Source organism: Sorex araneus, chromosome 6 (genome assembly GCF_027595985.1).
Source record: "Sorex araneus isolate mSorAra2 chromosome 6, mSorAra2.pri, whole genome shotgun sequence".
In the NCBI taxonomy this organism is placed as follows: domain Eukaryota; kingdom Metazoa; phylum Chordata; class Mammalia; order Eulipotyphla; family Soricidae; genus Sorex; species Sorex araneus.
The window spans coordinates 115,127,607-115,151,059 of NC_073307.1; the positions used below are offsets into that span (position 1 = coordinate 115,127,607).

A 23,453-nucleotide genomic window follows, 5' to 3' on the forward strand; every position below is an offset into this window, starting at 1 on the left:
ATATTTATTATTAAAAGAGTAATATTAAGATCTTTTAATTACTAAAAGTATACCATTTTAAAAAGTTGAATTTTTTTTTTTTATCTTTTTGTGAGGGCCACTCCTAGAGGTACTAAGGGACTGTATGTGGAGCTGGGGATCAAACCCAGGTCGGCTGCATGCAAGCCCTACTGTACTAAGCCACTGTACTATCTATCCAGCCCCTTTTAAGTATCCTAAGTTCTGGTCAGAGGTATGGCACGAGAATGTTGTATGCAATGAAACTCTATCATTAGCAGTATTATAATTATTGTCAATTTTTTAATTTAAATAAGGAAATATTTGCAAATTATATGTTCCTAAACACAAAGGAAAAAGTGGTGCCTAAGCTAGTTTCATGAAGTTACAGTTCAAAGGATTTTACGGCCTTTTCGATTAAAAAAAAAAAAAATCCCACCCCCCAAACCCCTGTATATATTTTTCCATTTATATTCAATTTATATTCCTCTTTACTGTTTTTCACTTAGCCCAATATTGCTGCGGTCTACTAGAACAGAGCACCAAAAAGTTACTGATGCTAAAGACATCAAGAACAGCTATATTTGCTACTGAAATACAGCAGTGAAATTGTGGTTAGCTTTTAGAACATAAACAATAGCTTATTTTTACCATGGCACTACATAAGGCAGTGCATCAGTCAAAATACATAAAAAACTAGAAATATATATATATATACTTCACTTGGAAAAAGGCATATAACATATATAGTACCTCACCGAATGAGATTATACCATTATAATCTTACAGATAAAATTATTATCAATAAACAGTACAAAGGAAATAAACTAGAACAGCAACTGATTTTTTTGGCGGGGTTCCCACACTCAGAGGTGCTCAGTGGCTCTGGACTCAGGAATTACTCCCAGCAGTGCACCAGGGACTAGATGGAATACCAGGGATTGAACCTGGGGCCACTGCATGCAAGGCAAGCGCCCTATCTACTGTACTGTAACTTGACCCCTAGAACATGAATTGAAAAGCAGCACCCCCAAAACGAGTAAAATCAAAAAGCACACATTTTGGTCTTCACATACAAATTAATAAATTCAATATTTTAGCTCTTAGCACTGTAGCACTGTCGTCCTGCTGTTCATCGATTTGCTCAAGTGGGCACCAGTAACGTCTCCATTGTGAAATTTGTGGTCACTGTTTTGGGCATATCGAATACGCTACGGTAGCTTGCCAGGCTCTGTGATGCAGGCAGGATACCCTCAATAGCTTGCCAGGCTCTCCGGGAGGGACAGAAGAATTGAACCCAGGTCAGCCGCGTGCAAGGCAAACACCCTATCCGCTGTGCTATTGCTCCAGTCCATTTTAGCTCTTACCATATTAAAAATTAAACACCTTATTGGTAAATTTTAAAATCAACACAAACACACACACACACACACAAACACACATACACCCCTTCCACAATAGTAACGAACCTACACCACAGCTCCTGAACCTCTGCTTGCTATTCCACCCTTCCAGTTATATTTTGTCACTGGGTAGAGATGGACAAAGAAGGAAAAGAGAAATCCTGAGCCTAATCCCTCAAAGTCTTCTAGGATGACCTAACTTACAATGATTCACCTTCAGCAAGCAGGAACATTAGGAAAAACAATGGGGAAATGTGTACAAACCCACCAAGTTCAATGAGTGAAAACAACAAACAGAAGGCACAAATAATCCAGCTCTGTAAAAACCACCAGAAAATGACCTTAGTAACAATATGGTGAGGATGTTTAATTAGATCAAACAAATGATGACACAGGTAGTCACAAGAAACTATTAGAGCTGAAAAGAGGAAACTACAGGCAGAAATTAAGACTACGGTAGGTAATGTAAAAATTTCATTAGAGGGGCTGGAGAGATAGCACAGCGGGTAGGGCGTTTGCCCTGCACGCGGCCGACCCGGGTTCAAATCCCAGCATCCCATATGGTCCCCTGAGCATGACCAGGGGTAATTCCTGAGTGCAAAGCCAGGAGTAACCCCTGTGCATTGCCAGGTGTGACCCAAAAAAAAGCAAAAAAAAAAATTTCATTAGAAGCTCTGAGCAGCAGAATTACAGGAGCAGAGAAAAAGACTGAGGAGTACCCAGGTGAGTTGAAATCTCTAGAAAATAACAAAAGATAGAGAAAAGTTTGAAAAGGAATTAACAGTACACCAGAGAACTATGGGATGAGCTCAAGAAGAACAATATAATAATCATTAAAGTCCCTGCAGACCAAGGCAAATTTGAAGAACCAATATTTATACAAAGCTAGTTAAGAATTTCCCAGAGTTGTTGCAATGTTGTATGAAACCCAATCATGGATAACTTTAACTGTTTATCTCACTCAAAAATTAATAAAAAATGATTTTTTTAAAAAGACGATTTCCCACAGTTGTGAAATACAAGCAACCAAATACAAGAAGCCAGAAGGGTCCCATCAAAAACAGATTCAACTAGGATAATTCCTAGACACATTATGCTCAAAATGACAAAACCTTAAGACAGAAACAGAATACTGAGGGCAGCAAGATAAAACAAGTGTAAAAAACTAAAGCTCGCCGAAGGGCGCGTGCACTCTCAGGCTCTCTGAGCGGCTCTGTCTCACCGCCCGCGTTCGGTGCTCTGGAACCACTGTGTATGGGCTGGATCGAGACGGCCATTGGCCAAGGACAGGAGACGGAAGAACGGGGACCAAGCTGGTTGCTGATTAGGTACCATTTATTCAATCTTCTATCTTTCTCATCTCCCGCACTCCCAGCTTCGTCCTCTCTCTCGATCTACTGCAGCATCTCTCTCTTCTCTAGTCTCTCCTCCTCTTCTCTCTCCCACCTTGCCCTCGAGGTTACACCCAGCCAGGTAGCAAAATCAACATAAGAAAGCCCTTCCTGAGGGCAGGGCATTCCAAGCCCTTCCTGACTCTTAAGGTTTTTTTTTCTTTCCTTAGTCCAAACAACTTATTAACATCTTAATACTAGTTATTTTTGTATGGACATAGCAAGAGATACATTGAGGCTTGAGGTCTCCTGGCAACATCTTGCCACAGACTCAGACCACAGCACTCAGGCCAGATTAATCATTCTTAAGCCTAGCAGGGTCCAAATCTAGTTATCACTGTTTGGATCATGACAACATTTGTCCATGATCAAGCTCTTAACTTAGAGTTAAGCATCAGGCACACTGGCCAGGTCCATCTCGATGCCAGGGTAGCACACAACTCACCGCTTGCCCTGGGTCCATCTCGTCCCTCGTCGAGACCCTGCTTTTGGGGGTGCTAGGAAGTAAGGGCAGCTGAGGCTTAGGTCGAGAGAACAGATGCCCAGGAGGAAAATATCATGTAGAGTCAAATGACTCCCAGGTTACAAAAGCATAGCATTTGCTAAGTCTTCCTGTGTCCATACAAAAAGGACAAGGCTCTGAATAAACTATGCAAAGGACTCAAGGAGAAGAGAAAAACAATATTTACAAGTCAACAGAACACTAAGAAGCTACAAATAAACAAAGAGGAGTGGGAGCACTGTAATGGGAGTAACCCAATAAACCTAAACTACCTGAGGCTATGTAATCCTACAAACAAGAAACAAGAAAAACATACACAAAAGAAAGTCCGAAAATCTGTAAGACTGACATCAGATCTATCAAATAGACTATGAACTAGGAAAGAATGACAATATAGTTCATTTCATTGAAGCTTCAAAATCCACAATTAAAGAACACCTCACCCCCCAAAAAATTATCTAGATAGATTATCATTCAGATTTGAAGGAATGACAAAGTTTCATGACCAGGCAACAGTTTAGGGAATTTATAGTTTTCAAACCAGTTTTACAAGAACAGTTTAAGAAAATTCTTTAAGAAAAAAGACAACTTTCCAACATGTGACACTAAATATGGCACTCATTCATGGTGCTTATGGTTGCTCTCTACTAGAGTAAGAAAGGTAAGTTTAATCCTAGTTTGCCAAGGAACTTTGTACATTTCCAATAATGAATTAACATCTCATTTTTACTGAATGCTCTATATTTTATCAGTTTTCTTTTACATCCCTAGAGATCTATACTGCAATCTTTTACTTACTAATGCAGACACTTATATAGTATGTGTACTGTAGCACTGTCGTAGCACTGTCGTCCCATTGTTCACTGATTTGTTTGAGCGGGCACCAGTAACATCTCCATTGTGAGATTCGTTGTTACTGTTTTTGGCATATCGAATATGCCACGGGGAGCTTGCCAGGCTCTGCCGTGCGGGCGGAATACTCTCGGTAGCTTGCTGAGCTCTCCGAGAGGGACTGAGGAATTGAACTCTGGTTGGCCTCGAGCAAGGCAAAAGCCCTATCCACTGTGCTATCACTCCAGCCCAGTATGTGTACACTTATTTTAAATTATAAATCAATATTCCCTTTCTTGGGACAAAATGCTCTGTTTTTATAGGCCTATTCATATTTTCTAAATTCTCTTCACTCGCACTAAATTTTACATTTACAGGTCTTACCCATTTCGCATAAGCTCTAAAACACGCTAGTAAAGAATTTTTTTAAAGTTTTATTTATGAAAGGGAAGACATAATTACCACAAGGAAATCCAAAAACAAAAATGCACTATATTTTAGATGCCAGAGTTGAAAACTTATTTACACAAATTAGAATATTGTATTTTATTGGGGCTGGAGCGATAGCACAGCGGGTAGGGCGTTTGCCTTGCACGCGGCCGACCCGGGTTCAAATCCCAGCATCCCATATGGTCCCCTGAGCACCACCAGGAGTAATTTCTGAGTGCAGAGCCAGGAGTAACCCCTGTGTATCGCCAGGTGTGACCCAAAAAGGAAAAAGAAAAAAGAAAAAAAAAAAAGAATATTGTATTTTATTAAATGACTTGAATTTCTTTACATGGATTAAAAATCATGAGCAATCAAACATCACAAATTAATTTTTATCGATTTATTTTCTGATCACTGCATTTGCTATTCCTTTAAGTTTTGTTGGTGCAAATAATATGACATAAATTTGTTCTGTGCTTGCTAAGGGAGCAGGCAGTGCACTGGGAGGGAACTGAAGACACTGCTGGAGGGAAGGTCACAATGGCAGTGAGACTGGTGTTGAAACACTGTTTGCCAGAAACAACTCTATTATGAACAATGAACAACCTTGAAAATCACATAATAAAAGTTAATATTTTTAAAAAATCAATCATTAGTATTTCATAGCTACTGCAGCAGTTTCAAAGTACCATTTTTTGTTATTAGAAAAGAAAGAGAAGAGAAGAGAAGAGAAGAGAAGAGAAGAGAAGAGAAGAGAAGAGAAGAGAAGAGAAGAGAAGAGAAGAGAAGAGAAGAGAAGAGAAGAGAAGAGAAGAGAAGAGAAGAGAAGAGAAGAGAAAAGGAAAAAGGAAAAGAAGAGAAAAGAAAGATGTCAGGGGACCAGAGAAATAGTACAGCAGGCAAGGCTCTTGTCTTGCACACAGCTGACCTGGATTTGATCCCTGGCACCTTGTATGGTCCCCTGAGTCCAACAGGAATAGGTCAAACACTGCTAGGTGCAGCCCATAAACCCTTGGGGTGAAAAAAAGGATGTCAGGGGCTGGAGAGACAGTAGCAGGTAGGGTATATTAAATGATTTGAATTTCTTTACATGGGTTAAAAATCATACAGCAATCAAGCATCACAAATTGATGTCTGCAAGCAGCTATCTCCAGTTTTATTCCCAACATCACATATGGTCACTTAATCACTGCCAGAAGTGATCCCTGAGCAAAGAAGCAGGAAATCTGGAGTACCACCAGGTGTGACCAGAAAAGAAAACATCAGTATCACAGTATTTTTATTCTTTTCAAGAAAAATGATCTTAATTATCAGTAACCAGGAGAATTTAACATTCACGTTAAACTTCAATAATTTTCCCTAAAAATATTCATAAAGCATAATACACTATAAAAACATGCTTACATACCTGTAATCTGTGGTCTATGAGCTTCCAATCAACACCTTAAAATATCATATTGCAAAGGATTTTAACCATCTATTTTTCATTAAGTCAAATAGCACAAAATGAAAACTTTAATATAAAGGGCCAGAAATATCACTTTATGTTGAGTACATGTCTCACACCTACAGCCCGGGCACCAAAAAGTCATACTACCCTCCCTCTCTTTCCCTCCCAGTTCCTGGAAAGCAAAACAAAGAATATATTGTCTCATAAAATTAATTGTTAATTGAACTTTAAATGAACCAATAGTCACTGTGTAAAAAAATTTTAGCATTAGGATTACAACACAATATAAATTCATATAATTTAAATTGCACAAAAGCAAGAGCAACACAAGTCTATAAATTATGTTGTATAACTTACATACACCTGTATTTAAGAACACAAAGTAAATTCCTACTGTATAAAAATTAGAGATTTTCTTATGAGAGGCTAATCTGTTTTAAGAGTTGCCAAATAAATTTGTGAGGCCAACTAAAAATGTGACATTATTTAGAAATAAAAATAAAAATTAAAAATATATATAAATTTAAAAAGAAATGTGTTTCTAAATATAAGTTTAAGAGAAATATAAACATACAAATATTTGGTGAAACACCTCCCATTTTCCAACAGGGCTTGCCAAACCAAATATAGTTTCTTTATAAAAAAAATCAACTTTATCACAGTTTTTATTTGTGAAGTACTTATTTTCTACCTACCTTGAATGTTTATAAAGTTTACGAGGTCTACTATGCAATTTCCGATCCCAATTCTCTGGATCACTGGAGTTACTGTCATAAAGATGAGGTCGTCCTGCCATCCCACTTCAAGCTTCCTCACACTACTGCTCTGAAAGCAGACATGTAGCACCCATAACCTACATAAGAGAGTAGTGTTGACCTTTAAGTCTATTCCATGCAAAATAATAGCCACAGAATTTTACATACTTTTTGATACTTCTGTGACTTTTTATTAAATTATAAAAAGACATGCAATAAAGGTCACAAATCAGATTATTAAACACCAGGAGTCCTTTTAGAAGCTTTTCATTTTATATTTGCTAACCCTATGTAAATGAATATGTTCTTTATTTATACTTAGAAGATATACTAAACTGTCATCTCAGTATCTCAAGTTTCTTACATCAATATAGTATGAAAAAAGGGCAAAAATAATTTCACAAACTGATTCAGACAAATTATCACTTCAAATTCAATTCTTTTTTAGTTTTTGAGCTACACCCAGTAGTAGGGCTTACTCCTCATCCCTGAGATTAGGGATCATTTTTAGTGGGGCTCAGGAGACCATATAGGATGCCAGAGATTGAACCAGGGGCAGCCACCGAAAGAAAATTGGTCTATCTGCCACTATCTCTCTGGCTCCAGAATGCATTTCTTAATTACTGAAAATTAAGAATGATGCTATTTCTTAAGTTAAAGACCCTGAATAAATATTTACTATTTGTTCAAAAATATAGCATGTAAATATAATGATGTTCCCTTAAAGTATAATTAACAAAAATGTTATAATTTACAATGCCTTATCTTTTTCATATGTGAAGCTTTGGAACTGTTCATTCTATTAGTCATGAAACTATAAGAAAACTCACTTGACAAAAGCTTAATGCTAATAATAATCACTTTAAAATATCACTCTCCAATTTAATCTTTGCAATCACTGTATTAATAAGGTAGGCCTTATGCCTCCATATATAGAATACAACAGTCTCAAAAGTTTAACTTTGCCAAAAGGTCACAATACTGGTAATGTCCTAACTATGAGAATTTACTAGCCAAAATAAAGTCTTGGTCTTGAAAAATGTTCAGACTGGCATACTCTTTGGAGAGTCAGGTTGACTTTGAGATAATACAAACATCTCTAGAGGACTGCTGTAAAATAAAATGCAATTTTCTTTTCTTGCCTTTTGTCATCAAAATAAAAATCCTCTCCAAATTTCTTTCAGTTAATGAAAATGAGTACAAAAAAGAGGCTTAGGGCTGGAGAGATAGCACAGTGGGTAGGGCGTTTGCCTTGCACGCGGCCGACCCGGGTTCAAATCCCAGCATCCCATATGGTCCCCTGAGCACGGCCAGGGGTAATTCCTGAGTGCAGAGCCAGGAGTAACCCCTGTGCATCGCCAGGGGTGACCCCCCCCCAAAAAAAAAGAGGCTTAGTGAAAACTTTCCAAAGGTAGAGGGATACCTCTATCCTGTTTTCTATTACTATTTAGACTGGAATCTCAGACTAACAGAAAGTTCTTTAAATGTATATCCATATCATTTTTTTTCTTTATTGCCAACAAACTTTTCTTTAAACCTTCACTATCTCATGGCTATATGTTATAAATAGTATTGTTATAAATAGTATTACACGAGTTTTTTTATAAATATATATTCCTGTATTGGGGATCCCAGACCCAATTCTAATTTGAGTGTGTGCAATGACTTCCCCATACCAACAACCAATTCAACTCTATTGAGTTCAATTCTGATAATAGCTACTCAAGATAGTATTATATGTGATGCCAGGGATCAAACTTAAGCTGGCCTCGTGCAAAGCAAGTCTCCTACCCAATATACTATCACTCTGGCTCCATTTTGGGATTTTATGGAGGCTTCACAATTTTACCTAGTTTCCCTGTTCTTCAATCTGTAGCTGAAGACTTGCCAGGCTATGGAAATTCCCTGGGAGTCCACCAAAAATTTCACCCAACCACACAGCAGCTATATGGGTATGCTATTTCATGCTTAGGATACTACACTGATTTTTGTTTCTGACTTGCTCATCACCCTTCAGCAAAATATTTCTATTTTCCCCAGTCCACGGGTGCCAAACAGTTGAAGAAACCTGTATTAAATCACTGGCCCAAAGAGGAGAGTTAGTAGAGGGACAGGGCCAACCCCAGTTCAATCCCTGCACCACATATAATCCCTGAGTAAACTCTAAGAATCATCAGGTGTGGCCCAAAACAAAAAAAGTAAATAAATCACTAGTTTGTAGCAACTGACCATCAGGTTACAGCGGTCTCATGGATGCAGGGTAGGGTGCTTGTTTGCCCACGGTCAGCCTGGGTTCAATCCCTGGCACCCTGAGTGGTCCGCCAAGACTGCCAGAAGTTATCCCTAAATACAGAGCCAGGAGTAAATGCTGGTACTGCTGGGTGTGACCCCACCCAAAAAAATCCTTACGGTCTTTTAAGAGATTAGTACTGTAAATTCCAACAATCTAATCATTTGGTTCTCTATGCAACCAGCCCCATTACAGCTCACATTTCTCATGATCAGGTGTTTCAAAAACGTTACATTCATTATCAGAACAAGGGATATTTTCAACACTCAAGACTTAAAAGTTCTGTGGAGCTCTAGGTCAGAAACTATGGATGAAGATTAAATAGTATGAGAAATATATTCTGGTCATTTAATAAGCAAAATATATTTCTTATAAATCAAAGTATCACATACAAAGTTGTTTTTCTATTTCTTAGACTTTGCAAACGAGGTAATTCAAGTGTGGTGTTTATTAAAGAGAAAGACCTAATAATTACAGGTAAAATAGTGGAAAAGACAGAATCATATGATATAGTAGTATCATATACTTCAGTTACACAGAAAGCAAAATGTCAAGAGGAGTGGGGAAACAGATTAACAAATAGCAAGAGAGCACTGAGCTAGTAATATGTGTCCCAAAGTAACTTTTCCCAAGTAGAAATCACACACACAAAAAAATTAATCGCTTAATTGTGGTGGATCAAAGAGCAAATACCTGAATATTCACATTTAATTCTGTATGAACTACATGAAGGCCTCAGGAAGAGCCTACAGGAAGGAAGAATTTCTGAAGGGTCAGAATCTTGAGGGATTTCATGAGTTTCTCTCCTTAGGAATAAAAGAGATTGCACCACCCTGAAAGGCACAAAATAGAATATGTATCAAAGGAAACAGACAGGTAGACGGGAGGCTGTCAGCAATGAGTTTATCTCTGGAAGTTAACAAAACCAAGATGCATATTAAAGACATTTATTACTCTGATGTGAGCCCTTAAAACATGAATGTTGGAAAACCACTTAGATGCAGGCCAGCCATAGCCCAGAGAAGGCTGGACCCTATCTAGTGCATAAGAGGAGACTGATAAGGAAAAGCAAAAGGCTGCATTAAAAATCTGAAATATATTGGGGCTGAAGCGATAGCACAGTGGGTAGGGCACTTGTCTTGCACGCAGATGACCGGGGTTTGATTCCCAGGTCCCATGTGGTCCCCTGAGCACCACCAGGAGTAATTCCTGAGTGCATAGCCAGGAGTAACCCCTGTGCATTGCCGGGTGTGACCCAAAAAGCCAAAAAAGAAAAAAATCTGAAATATAATCACTGAAAAGTTCTTCCCTTTACCAACACCTGAGCACCAGATTTTTATCTACAGAGGAAGTACCAATTAGGGGCAGTTTGGTGGCATGGGGGGGAGCACTATAAAACCAACTTTGAAAAGGCAAATGGAATCACTGTTTTCTGGCTTCTCCTGATCTCAAGTTGGGGATGTGTACTGTTGGCTCTCTTCACTTCAGAGAAGCCATGTTTTCTGTCTTTCTACCCTCATATGTTATTTTATTTTTTCCTAACAGAATAGTTGATGGACCTGGGAAACCTGTGCAGAGCAGAGGCAAAGACTGATTTTTTTTCTTCTAAAAAGAGAAATAACTCAATCCAGTTGGAGACTATGACTCCTTGAGAATTGGTGGTGAGGACCAGTTCCCATATCGTGAAGATGAAGGGATCCCCAAATACAGCTTGACAGCAGCCTAGTGAAACCAGTGAGACATCCCCATTGTGCAGTTGCTTATAGAAGGCTTCTCAGTCCAGCCTCATCCTCCATCCTCCATTCTACACATACAAATAGGAGGTGGGTCCATTAGGAATGCTACATAGGACACTCCCCAGGCCATTACCTCCCTTGCTCCCCATTTCTCCTAAGGACATCTCTTAGCGAGCCAACCCAAATCTCAACATTTGGCAAGAAAACCAGGAGTCAAGTGATGTACAACAAATGTAACTACTATAAAGCTTTGAAAAAGTTCGGAAAGTTTTCCTAATTTCCTCAAAGAAACTGTTAGATTAAAGCATAAACTGATAAGGAACTGAACTGAATTTTAGTTACTTTGAGAACCACTAAGACTAGAGGAAAAAAATAAAGATATACCACCAAAGACAATAGTAAAAGAAAAATAACAGGTAAAAGCAACTTTTAAAATATTGAAAATCAACAGAATAAAAAAAAAAATGGACCTTCTGTGAAAATGCTGCCCAAGTAATTATGTAAGCCTTAATTTATGTGGATAAAATATTTTTAAAATAGCCACTAAAAAAAGTGTCCTAGGGCTGGACAGAGCGGACAGCAGCTTGATTATCAGCATCCCTTATGTGCAACTTAGCACCACTAGGAGGAATTCCTGAGTGCAGAGCCAGAAGTGAGCCCTAAGCATCAACAGGTGAGGCCTTTAAAAGAAAATAAAAATAAAAAAATAAGGTGCCCAAAGTACACAATAGTGAAAGAACTCAGTCTTGAAAAACCATACTAGAAGATGAGAAAATCAAGCTTAAAATTTTTATACTGATTGCCTTCCTCAACCTCTATAAATATGTTTAGGAAAACCAAGCAGGCACACAGGTCTAAGTGGTGGGGGAAAAAAAATAATTCAGGAAAAAAAAAGTTCAGAGCTTTAAGTAGTCAGAAATTTAAGGCAAATTTAATATTAGGAGTGAAAGAACCACAGAAAGTTAAGGGCCCCAAATCTGAGCAAACTCTGTTCAGCCAGTTTCAGAGGCATGGAGAAGATCCCAGGTATCCTCATATAGAAGACTTTATCCTTAAAATATCTGTGGCATGAGTCTGATGCTTTATTTTAAACTTAATATATCCCCAAACCATACAATGGGAAATAAATTAAGTTCTTTTTTTCAAATTTTTATATCATTAAAACACAGTGGACTTACAAAGTTATTCATAGTTGGGATTTTGACATACAATGATCCATCACTAATCCCGTCATCAGCATTAACTTCACACCATCAGTGTTCCCAAGTTCTCTCTCCTACCCTACCCCACCCCAGTCCCAGCCTTTAAATAACCTTTCAATTTGGTTATTAAATTTAATAACCTTTAAATTTGGTTATTAAAGTTTGGATATTGCGATTTAACTGTTGTTGGCTGTGGTTTGGGTATTTAGCACTATTATTCCTTAATAACCCCCATGTACCTGAATTCCCTTGACTCCTGTGGTTCTCATCTATCTCTTTTCCTCCTTTTCACTCTCTTTCCCTAAACCCTTTCCCTATACTGTGGAGCCAATAGTTACGTTTCCAGGGCCAAGAGCAATAGTACAGCAGGTAGAGCATAGCCAACCAGGATCAATCCTTGGCCACCTCATGTAGTGCTCCCAACCACCCACCACTGAGAGTTATCCCTGAGCGCAGAGCCAGGAGTAAGCCCTGAACAGTCAGGTGTGGCCCAAAAAACAAAAAAACAAAAAACAAAAAAAAATCAAGCTCTTACTGGCTTGCAGTATCAGAAGACAAAGGCATCAATAAAAGATGAGCCAGAAAGTTGGGAATCCCCAGAAAGAGAGGAACAACAGAGATGGTGAATTCCATGAGTAAGATCTCTGTCCCAATGTTATCCTGAATACCAAATTAAATTACACAGTTGCAGACACCCTTCCCCCACAAAACTGCCCAGGAAAGCAAGGTAAAACTGGAAGATCATCATCTGCTATATATACTGAAGGGGAAACAAAGTTTGCAGTTTGAGTCTAGATAGGTCAAAAGAATACCAACCCTTCCTCATAAGAAAACAATGTATACAGCCATTTGAACAAAACATTTTAAGAGAAAAGCAATTGAAGGCAAACAAGTAAAAAGGCATTTGATAGAAACTGACACCAAGTATACAATGTTGAACTCAGCAAGTAAAAAAGACTTCAATGTACATATTAACATATTATAAAATATATCCAAGAAATTAAATTCAAAGAACTAAAACAAAAGTCTTGATGAGTAGCAGAAATAAATTTCTAATAGAAAAATGAAAATTACAAAAAAAATTCAGTTCTAGCTGAAGAGACAAAATGTTCATTAGATGGGGGTTAGCAACAGATGGAATGACAAAAAAATCATCAGGAAAACAGGTCAATAAAAGTGACCCACACTCTATGAACAGAAACAATTAAAGAAAAATAAACATCTGCAGACATTGGCAGGACAGCATTTAATGATTCAACACACTAAAATGAAGTGACTACTGATACACAATAAAAGGAACATCAAAAGTATTTTTAAGTGAAAGAATCAGATTCAAAGTTTCCCTATACTTGATTTCATTTCCAGGAAATTCTTAGATAAAATTACCAGGATAAAGAAAAGAGCAGCCAGAGGTGAGGAATTAGGATCTACAAGATAAACGAGGCAGGGAAGTGATAGAACTACTCTGGATTCTAATAAGAAATCACACAATTATAGGCCCTTCTCAAAACCCATAGAACTATATAGAGATTGCTACTGCATATAAAATTTAAGAAGAGAACTCAGCAGTCATGTTTACTACTTATAAGCATCAAATTTATTTAATTTTTATGTGGGGTCTGGAGAAACAACAGGAGGTATGCCAACTCTTGCATGCGGCCGACCCCAATTCAAATCCTTAGTCTGAGTACCTCCAAAGAATCATTTTCAAGCACAAAGCCACTATGTGTTCCAACCATTATCTTGACAGAGGGATCATAAAGGAAGTTCAACTTAAGAGATCATGGCAGTGGCTGCACTGGGCCGCAGGTAGAGGATTTAGCACCTTCTCTGTAATTCTGCTAAGTGCAAGAGACATTAATTACCAGTTTTTGTAAAATTACTTGGAATCGCTATTAAAAGGACTTTGCCTTACAGTTACTTTGTCTACTTAAAGGACTCCTCATCTAGTCTACCAAAATGTAAGACCTCCCAGGTGGTGTGGTGCTGCCAGCAGGTCAACCGGTACCCATGGGGCGACTGCATTAGCAGTCTGATGGTGCCTTCAAGCTTCCAGATACCCCAAAATTGCCACTGTGCCCTGGCCAGACCCCAACAACTCGAGACCAAGTTTCCCAAGAAATTAAACCACCAAATTAGGTATATGGGGGCCACACCTAATCCACCTCCAGCTCAGCTATACAAGCTCATTTGTATAGAGACCTTGCTTCAGAGACCCATAAATAAAATCTCAGAAGACATAAAAAGCTGCAGTCAATCTCCAACCCATGCAAGGCTGAACAGACCTGGGTAAATCAGAGGGGTGCAAGTCAGTCTGGTGCCAGCCTAAGTAAAGCCCCCAGAGTAGCTTGCTTCCAAAATCCAGAATCGCTGCCATGTCCTGGGCTGGACTCCACCAACTCTAGTCCAACTTCACTGAGAAAAAATCTGCTGAAAATTCTGGCAGGATGTGCTGCCTCCCCAACTTCTCTATACTCCTAGAAACACCAGCAGTCACCCCTACAAACAAGCTGGTGGTCACCCAGGCAGAGGTCCTAGCAGCCACTTGCTTTCACAATCCAAAATTGCTGCCAGGCCCCGCCATGTGGGTTTTGTGACTGAAATCTCCAGGCTTTCTCAGGATCGGGATGGATTACCTCCCTTCACCTCCCTGTACTTTCACAAAAGCCTTGGCAGTCACAGCCACACCCCAGGCTGCCACCCAGTTAAAATGCTACTCCAACCCTACCTTCCCGATAAAAATACTGAACACCTGAACAAACACATGACTTCTTAGCACTTGTATTGCAAATCATAATGCACAAAAGGAGAAAGAAAGAAAAGGTGGAGGGGGCAGGGGGAGTTGTTAATCGTGAGGGGGAAACATTGGTGGTGGGAAATGTATAATGGTGGAGGGATCGGTGTTGGATCATTGTATGACTGAGACCCAATCATAAACAGCTTTGTAACGATCTCATAAATATTCAATAAAAAAAACTTTAAAAGACCTCAAGTCAGTAATATTCAGCTCATGATCTTATTGAAATGACATGAAAATAAAATCTTTGAATTACCTATCACCATTATCATAGATATCCCAGTCATATTTTGCTGATTTCTTAAGATATTAACACTTCCAAAAAATTTTTATTTTCCTCATCTTCATCTGTAGCACTGCAGTCCCATTGTTCATCAATTTGCTCGAGCAAGCACCAGTAACATCTTCATTGTGGGACTTGTTGTTACTATTTTTGGCATGTTGAATACGCCACGGGTAGCTTGCCAGGCTCTGCTATGCGGGTGGGATACTCTCGGTAGCTTGCCAGGCTCTCCGAGAGGGACAGAGGAATTGAAGCAGGTCAACCGCGTGCAAGGCAAACGACATACCCGCTGTGCTACAGCTCCACCCTTCATCAGATCAAAGATTGAAAATCTTTCAGCATTTTCTAAATATCTACATATGACTAGCATTATAGAATTAGGTGTTATATATATTGTTAAATTCTTTAAACTTAGACTGGAGATTTAAGTACAAAGGTTATGGAGCTTGCCTTGCATCTGGCCACTGCCAAACACAGAGATACAAATAAGTCCTAAACAATGCCAGGTATGGGCTAAATCCACCTCCACCCCATTTTTTTTAATTAGGAATAAAAAAACAGGAAAGAGGACTGCTTTTTTTTTTTTTCCGCTTTTTGCATCACACCCAGCGATTCACAGGGGTTACTCCTGGCTCTGCACTCAGGAATTACCCCTGGCGGTGCTCAGGGGACCATATGGGATGCTGGGAATCGAACCTGGGTCGGCCGCATGCAAGGCAAACGCCCTATCCGCTGTGCTATTGCTCCAGCCCTACATTTTTAATTTAAGTAACTTTTTTCTTTACATACTTCCTTTTACATACTGTATTTTTTCCTTTTCCACCTAAATAGTATTGACTACTGCAAAATGAAAAACAGTAATAGTTAAAACAAAACATATCAGTTAACAGAAATCAACAAAATTCAGATTCTTTAATGAGGCTGTTTTTATAAGTTATATGACCTTTATTGTGCTACTTCATTTTGACTCTTTATTTCCTTACCTTCCACTTCTCAGATTTGGGCTTGTTTATATGCCAATTCAATAGCACAGAAAAGGAGTTAAATATGAATCAAGTCTAGACCCTAGTGCTGCATAACACTTATGCTACGAAATGTTAGAAATGTTCCATGCCTGTGCCGCCCAAAAAGTAGCCCCAGCAACATGTGGTTGTTAAACATGCAAGATATATTGCAACTGAGAAAGTACATTTTAAATAATCCATGTTAATTTTAAAGAGCTACAATCTGGAAAGTAGCATATTTTACAGCACAACTGACAGCAAAACATTAAAATCTTCTCAACCAAAAATGGTCATTTTACTTTAATGTTTCATTTGAAGGAATCTCAAGTTTTCCTTGAACAAAAGACTTCTGATAAACACTTTCTATATATCTTCTGTGTATAGGATTCATTATAATAAAATTATTTTCTTACAGAGATTAATAAGGTTTATTTCAAAACTAGACTATGCTACCGATTCAGACACATGAATCAAGATAACAAAATAAAGTCTAGAAATAGATCTTTAAAACTTTAAGGAAATTTTGACATTATAAAGTGATTTCTCAAATCACTTAAGACAACAGTAACAAAAGATATCAGAACAACTAGATAAACATTTGGAAAACCATAAAAGCAAATTTACACCCCACACAATAACTAGGGTAAATACCAAATGTATCCATTATCTCTAAGTGTAAAAATTGAAATACTCACATTAGGGGGGAAATAGGTGACACTTCCTTTGTAATCTGGAAAAGGGAAAGTTGTTCTTATTTGACTATGTAAAAATAAAAACCATTACAGGGCCAGAGAAAGTACAGCAGGTAGGACACTTGCCTTACATGCAGCTGACTCAGGTTCAATCCTCAGAACCCATATGGTCCCTTGAGCACCACCAGAAGTTAGTCCCATGCACAAAGCCAGAAGTAAGGCCTGAGCACTGCTGGTGTGGCCCAAAAGCCAAAAGAAAAAAGAAAGAAAAGAATTTTTAAAAGAGAAAGATAGTATAACCACGCCCACTACCCCATCCCCAACACATACACACACTGAATGCACAAAGGCAAGGGCAATCCTTTGAAGGGGGCAAAAATGAAGAAATAAGACTTTTAGAAAAAGCAGATTAAGGAACAGTTTCTGCATGTAAACATAGTTTGATCTGCATCATATGGTCTCTAGGTTGGTCCAGGTAATCTGAGACCTCAGGATTCAAGCAGCTTGGTATTCTTGGACACTTGAATCACTGGTTCAGTTAGCCAAAATTCACCAGGGAGGGAACCCAAACCTCCTAAACACCACTTGGGAGATCCTCCCATTCCCCCCAAAAAACATGGGGGAATGTTTTATTCAGTATCGTAAGAAAGGCAAATGAACACCTCTAGGTTTGATCATAATACGCTGCTAGTAAGATTGGAGATGTCCTCTGACATTCACATACACTATTAATGAAAATTAAAAATAATATAACCGGGGGCTGGAGCGATAGCACAGCGGGTAGCGTGTTTGCCTTGCACGCGGCCAACCCGGGTTCGATCCTCAGCATCCCATATGGTCCCCTGAGCACCACCAGGACTAACTCCTGAGTACAAAGCCAGGAGTAACCCCTGTGCATTGCCAGGTGTGACCCAAAAAGAAAAAAAAAATGATATAACCATGTGGAAAAGAATTTTGCAATATCTAACAGATTACATAAACCTGCTCCATTTCTAAGAATAACCCTGATGAAACAATTCCATGCTAACAAAATACTCAAAAATATGTTCACTGTGCATTATTCATAATGACAAGACTGAAAATAAATCAAAATGTGCGTCAAGAGGTTACCTGAATAAACAATGGCACATCGTGCCATGAAATCCCAAGCATTGGTAATAAAGAATAAACTCCTCACATACTAATATGAATTAATAACATAACTAGGTAAGGGGAAAATGACCAAAAAAAGCAATATGTAGTGTGCTGTCATTTTGTGAAATAAATTTTTAAAATACATATATACACTTGTAAAAGTACAGGTTTGCTACTTTTGAGTAAAGAACTTTAGATGGACATACAAGACACTAATAGGAATAGCTGCCTTCAGTACATGTGGGAATGGAGTTAAAAGTAATACAGATGTAAGCATGACTTTTGAGTAATACAGATTATGTGACTTTTGAGTCACTTTATATGGTTTTGATACTTAAATCATCAGTTTATTTATTTTAAGTAGAGAAATACAACTAAAAGATTTAAGTTTTACTAACATCTTAACTGAAGCATTTCAAAGGCACTTTCAAGTGGACATATAGTATATATATTACTGTAGATTAAGTAGCAACTTAAAAAGTCAAATTTATTCATCTCATTAAATACTTCCAATAAGGAATGACAAATACATATCAAAATAGGTTCCTGAAAGAAAAAGTCACCCTCCTTTGGGAAGATTACCAGAGGAACAGAACATCAGAGATATGTTACAGCACTAAATGAGTTCTTAAAGTAAGGTTTAGTCCTTCATTGGTGGTGGGAATGCGACTGATTCAGCCATTTTGGAAAACAATATAGACAATTCTCAAAAGATAGAAATAGAGCTCCCATTTTACCCAGCAATAATACCACTTCTAGGAATATATCCCAGAGATACAAAAAAGTATAGTAGAAATGACATCTGCACCTGTATGTTCATTGCAACACTGTTTACAATAGCCAGAATCTGGAAAAAAACCGAGTGCCCAAGAACAGATGACTGGCTAAAGAAACTCTGGTCCGTCTACACAATGGAATACTATGCAGCTATTAGAAAAGATGAAGTCATGAAATTCACATACAGATGGATAAACATGGAAAGTATCATGTTAAGCAAAATGAGTCAGAAAGAGAGGGACCGACGTAGGAAAATTGCACTCTTTTGTGGAATATAAAGTAGCAGAATGGGAGACTAACACCCAAGATTATTAAAGATAAGTACTGGGAGGATTACTCCACAGCTTAGAAGCTGGCCTCACATACTGAGGAAAAGGCAGTTCAGTTAGAGAAGGGATCACCAAGTAAATGGTGCTAGGAGGATCCGCTCGGGATGGGAGACTCAGCCTGAAAGCAGACTATAGACCAAACATGATGGCCACTCAATACCTCTATTGCAAACCACAACACCCAAAAGGAGAGAGAGAGAAAAACGGAATGCCCTGCCACAGAGGCAGGGTGGGGGAGGGGGAAAGGGATGGGGATGGTGGGAGGGATGCTGGGACCATTGGTGGTGGAAAATGGGCACTGGTGGAGGGGTGGATACTTGACCATTGTATGACTGAAATGTAAGCACAGAAGTTTTTAAGTCCGTAATCATACCTCACAGTGATTCACTAATAAAAAAAAATGTTTAATAAATAAAAATTTAAAAAAATAATAATAAAGTAAGGTTTAGTTGAGGTTTTTTTTTTCAAGTAGGACAGTAAGCTAGCATCTAAACCAAAGTGTCTTAAGGTGACTTTTCATGTTATCTCTATTATCCCACACTATCAACCCTACAAATGAGGTATTTTTATTATATAAAGACAATTCCTTTTTTAAAAGAAAATTGGGACTGAATAGTACAGCAGATACAGCACATGCCTTGCACACTGCCGACCTAGATTCAAACCCCAACATCCTGAGCCCTGCAAGAAATGATCCCTGAGTACAGAGCCAGAAATAAACCCTGAGCACTATATAGTTTAGAGATTATGATATTTGTCTAAGTTCACACGACTAATAAATTAGGGCTCAACACATCTCTACAAATCTCAGCTTTTTTCCACCAAAGTATTGTAGGTATAGGAGTAGGGGGGACCCTAATAGTACTTTTGGGAAATAATAAAACTGAAGTAGGCCAAGGGCATGAAAACCACATCCCTTTGAAATACAAATCCTGAGTTCCTCTGAAAAGGAGAAACTATGGCGCCACCAAGAGGCAGAAATCCAAAGACTCAGACAGAGAAGGGAGGACCCCTCAGAAAAGAAGCTAAAGAAGAACCTGAGATATTAAGAGACTATAAACAGTGCAAGGGATGACATTATGAGACCATTAGCAGTGCAAGGCTTCCCTGTAACAAACACCATATTAACCTTTATGTGTGCAATACTCAAGGGAAAAAAAAATTTGGAAGAACTATATAAAAGCTCCTTCCTTGCTCCTCATGGCATGTTCTCCCTTAAACAGGTATCTCACTTGTCTGTATGTTTCTTTGCTTATTTCCACTCAAGAAACTCTCATGAAAACATTATTCTCCTGAAAACATTTCTCTTGAAAACATTTTATTGAAATTTTTTCTTGAAATTTTCTTGAAACATTTTCTTGAAAACATTTTCCCCTCATCCTCTCCTCTATTTCTAAGGAAGTCTCACACAATAAAAACTTCCCTACTTCACAATTTCACCTCTTCCTAAAATTCTTTTCCTTGCAGCCTAAAATGCCTGTTGCCAAGGTTGAAACTGACCTGGCATTTCCCTTAGCCCTGGTGGCCTGTTGGGTCCTGCAGAGAGGGTAGGACTCGATCCTTGAGTCTACCTCCCTCACGCCCTACGTTACAGAGCCACCAGCAACAATACTAAATTATTATTTCTAAAATTTAATACACAATTCATCAAAATGACATACTCAGAAAATGAAATGTTAGTTGTAGCATTTCAAATAACCAAATGATAGAAGGCAAACAGATTCAAAGATAGGTTTGAAAAACATATTGGTTGGCTATGAATCATTCTTCCTCACATTTTATCTTCCCCAATTTAACTGTTGAAAACCCTGGGCCAGAAATAGAAATAGTACAGCGGATAGGATGCTGGCCTTGCATGCACTGACCCAAGTTCGATCCTACCCGTAGCTCACGGTCCCCTGAGAAAAGCCAAGAGTGATTCCTCAGTACAGAAGCAGAAGTTAAGTCCTAAGCACTGCAGGGTGTGGCCAAAAAACCCAAAACAACAAAATTACTGGAAAATTCAAAGTAGAAACAAAAGATTATAAGAAATAAAGAATAAAATATTAATAAATATGTATCAAACTCAGAATAGGTGAAAATTTTCTTAGTCTCAAAAATCAATGAAAAAAGGAACAGAGCAATAGTAGCGTGTTGGCCTTGCATACAACCAACCTGGATTCAATTCCATGCACCCCCTATAGTCCCCTGAATTAATTCCAGAACACAGAGCCAGGGAAAAGGAAAAGAATAATGTTCATTTCCTTGGCTCTTTTTTGGTTTTGGGGTCACACCCTATAGTGCTCAGGGTTTATTACTGGTTTGCCCTCAGAAATCACTCCTGGCAGTGCTCAGGGACTACATGTGGTACCTGGGATCAAACCTGGGTCGGCCAAGTTGCAAGGCAAGCATCCCACTGGCCCAGAGAATAATGTCTAGTACTACATCTAGTTATAACACTCAAATTTTCTTCTAAAATTTCGGAGTGAAAAACCTGTGGCATGCTAATGATCCAAATTGTCTGTTTATGCCTGGCAATAATTACCAAGTGAAGGCTTATAGTTCCATTTCTTCTCTGCTAAGGAAATTACTTCAAAAATGCTTTATTAATTTTTTTAATATTTATATGATTTTTAAACCATTGTTTACACACTATTGTTAAATATCATTCAATAGGGGAAACAATGATTTCTTATGATTTTTCATTTTTTAAAATGACACTCTTATTATAGTATAGTATGTAGGGTACCTTCCTTGTACATGGCTGACCCGGGTCTCTGGCAGTCCATGATCCCCAAGTCCTACCAGAAGTGATCCCTGAGTGCAGAGCCAGGAGTAAAAATCCTGAACGCAGCTGTGTGTGCCCCAAAACAAAACTATTTCCCTTTAATGTTTTGAGCTCAGTAACTTGAACAATGGCACATATACATGAATATAAATAATGCACATATACTTTCACAAGAATACTATGTATAAAGTACATATAAACAAAAAAAGGCAATGTAAAGGTGTGAAAATAAAATTGGTATATTTTTTTCATGTATAATAAAAACATTCCCAAAGGATGCAATCCATTGTTTTTTACTTTTTTTATTGAATCACTGTGAGACAAATCCTTATAAAGCTGTTCATGATTAGAAATCAGTCATCCAGTATTCCAACACCCATCCCTCCACCAGTGTACCTTTCCCAAAGCAATTCTTTTTTTTCTTTTCTTTTTTTTTTTTTGCTTTTTGGGTCACACCCGGCGATGCACAGGGGTTACTCCTGGCTCTGCACTCAGGAATCACTCCTGCCGGCGCTCAGGGGAACATGTGGGATGCTGGGAATCGAACCCAGGTCGGCCGCGTGCAAGGCAAACGCCCTACCCGCTGTGCTATTGCTCCAGCCCAGCAATTCATTTTTTAAGATCACTAAAATCAATCGGAAGCAGAAGAAATGGTGATTTTTTTTTAGTCTCAAATTTCCTACCACCATTACCTTTTTATCAAAATCAGGTAAGAGGGCTTAATTTGTACTCAGTTTTTCTCTTCGAAAATTAAAATATTTATGATTTTAAAGCACCTTCATATTATCATTTGCAAATACATTAGCCTCTATTAAATATTCCTTTTTTTTTTGATAGGGAAGGGGGACACACCCAGCAGTACTCTGGGAATAACCCTGGCTCTGTGCAGAGGGGAGGAATGGATGGGCAAAAGGTTCTAGGGACTGCACAGCGGGAGGCCTCCCACAGGCAAAGCATGTGTTCAACTCAGCCCTTTATCTCTCTAGTCTCCCTATTATCTTCTAAATATCTAGTTTAGAGTTACTTTGTTTTGGTCTGTTTGGGGTTTTTGTATTGTTGGGACCACACCCAGGGGTGCTCACAATTTACTCCTGGCTCCACTCTAAAGGATGACTCCTGGCTTGGGACTGGCATAAACACAGTTGTTCTAGTTCAGAATATTTTAAAACCAAATTCAGGCAATTTGAAGACAGAGCCAGGGGTCCAATCTTGGGAGCCAAGGCAAGATGTCACTGACTTACCCACTGATAGTGACAATGCCAAGACAACCCGTGACTGGGTCTAAGAGTTAAAGCAAAAGGAACTATTAGAATAAACAAGCCCACAATGAAGTTTTTGTCCTTATCTCTGAAACCCTCAGCACTGTGGAAATATTGCTTTTGATGCAAATGTCACCATTTCTTTAAAAAGAAAAATAAAGTCACAGATCTTTAGATCTTTATAAACTTTCTGGAGGTTTGCTCTTGAAACCTGTACTCTCCCTTGAACATATATCTCGCTTGTCTCTGTATCTCTCAAACTCATTTCTTCTTTCTCTCCCCTCACATTTTCAATAAAAACCATAGGAAGGAAGGAGGGAGGGAGGAGTAGAGGGAGGGAGGGAGGGAGGGAAGGAAAGGAGGGGAGGGAAGGAAAGAAGAAAGGAAGAAGGGAAAGAAGGGAGAGAGGGAAAGAGGGAGGGAGG

General features: G+C 38.5%; 1 protein-coding gene across 5 annotated transcripts in view; it reads right to left on the reverse strand.

Annotated features, from left to right (window-relative positions):
- The window catches only part of BTBD10 (BTB domain containing 10), a 75,836-nt gene that overhangs the window by 46,328 nt on the left and 6,055 nt on the right, over nt 1-23,453 (reverse strand). Inside the window, exons 2-4 of one of the 5 annotated variants that reach the window (XM_055141361.1) lie at nt 9,742-9,881; nt 8,988-9,101; nt 6,699-6,856 (exon numbers count right to left, since the gene is read on the reverse strand). The exons of 1 other annotated variant lie outside the window; for it this stretch is intronic. In XM_055141361.1, coding sequence (XP_054997336.1) covers nt 6,699-6,799 — 101 coding nt within the window. In that variant the 5' untranslated portion in view covers nt 6,800-6,856; nt 8,988-9,101; nt 9,742-9,881. Of the gene's footprint in view, nt 1-5,481; nt 5,565-6,698; nt 6,857-8,987; nt 9,102-9,741; nt 9,882-23,453 lie in introns of those variants that run through there. 3 more of the 5 variants (XM_055141360.1, XM_055141364.1, XM_055141362.1) reach the window with 3 other exon arrangements.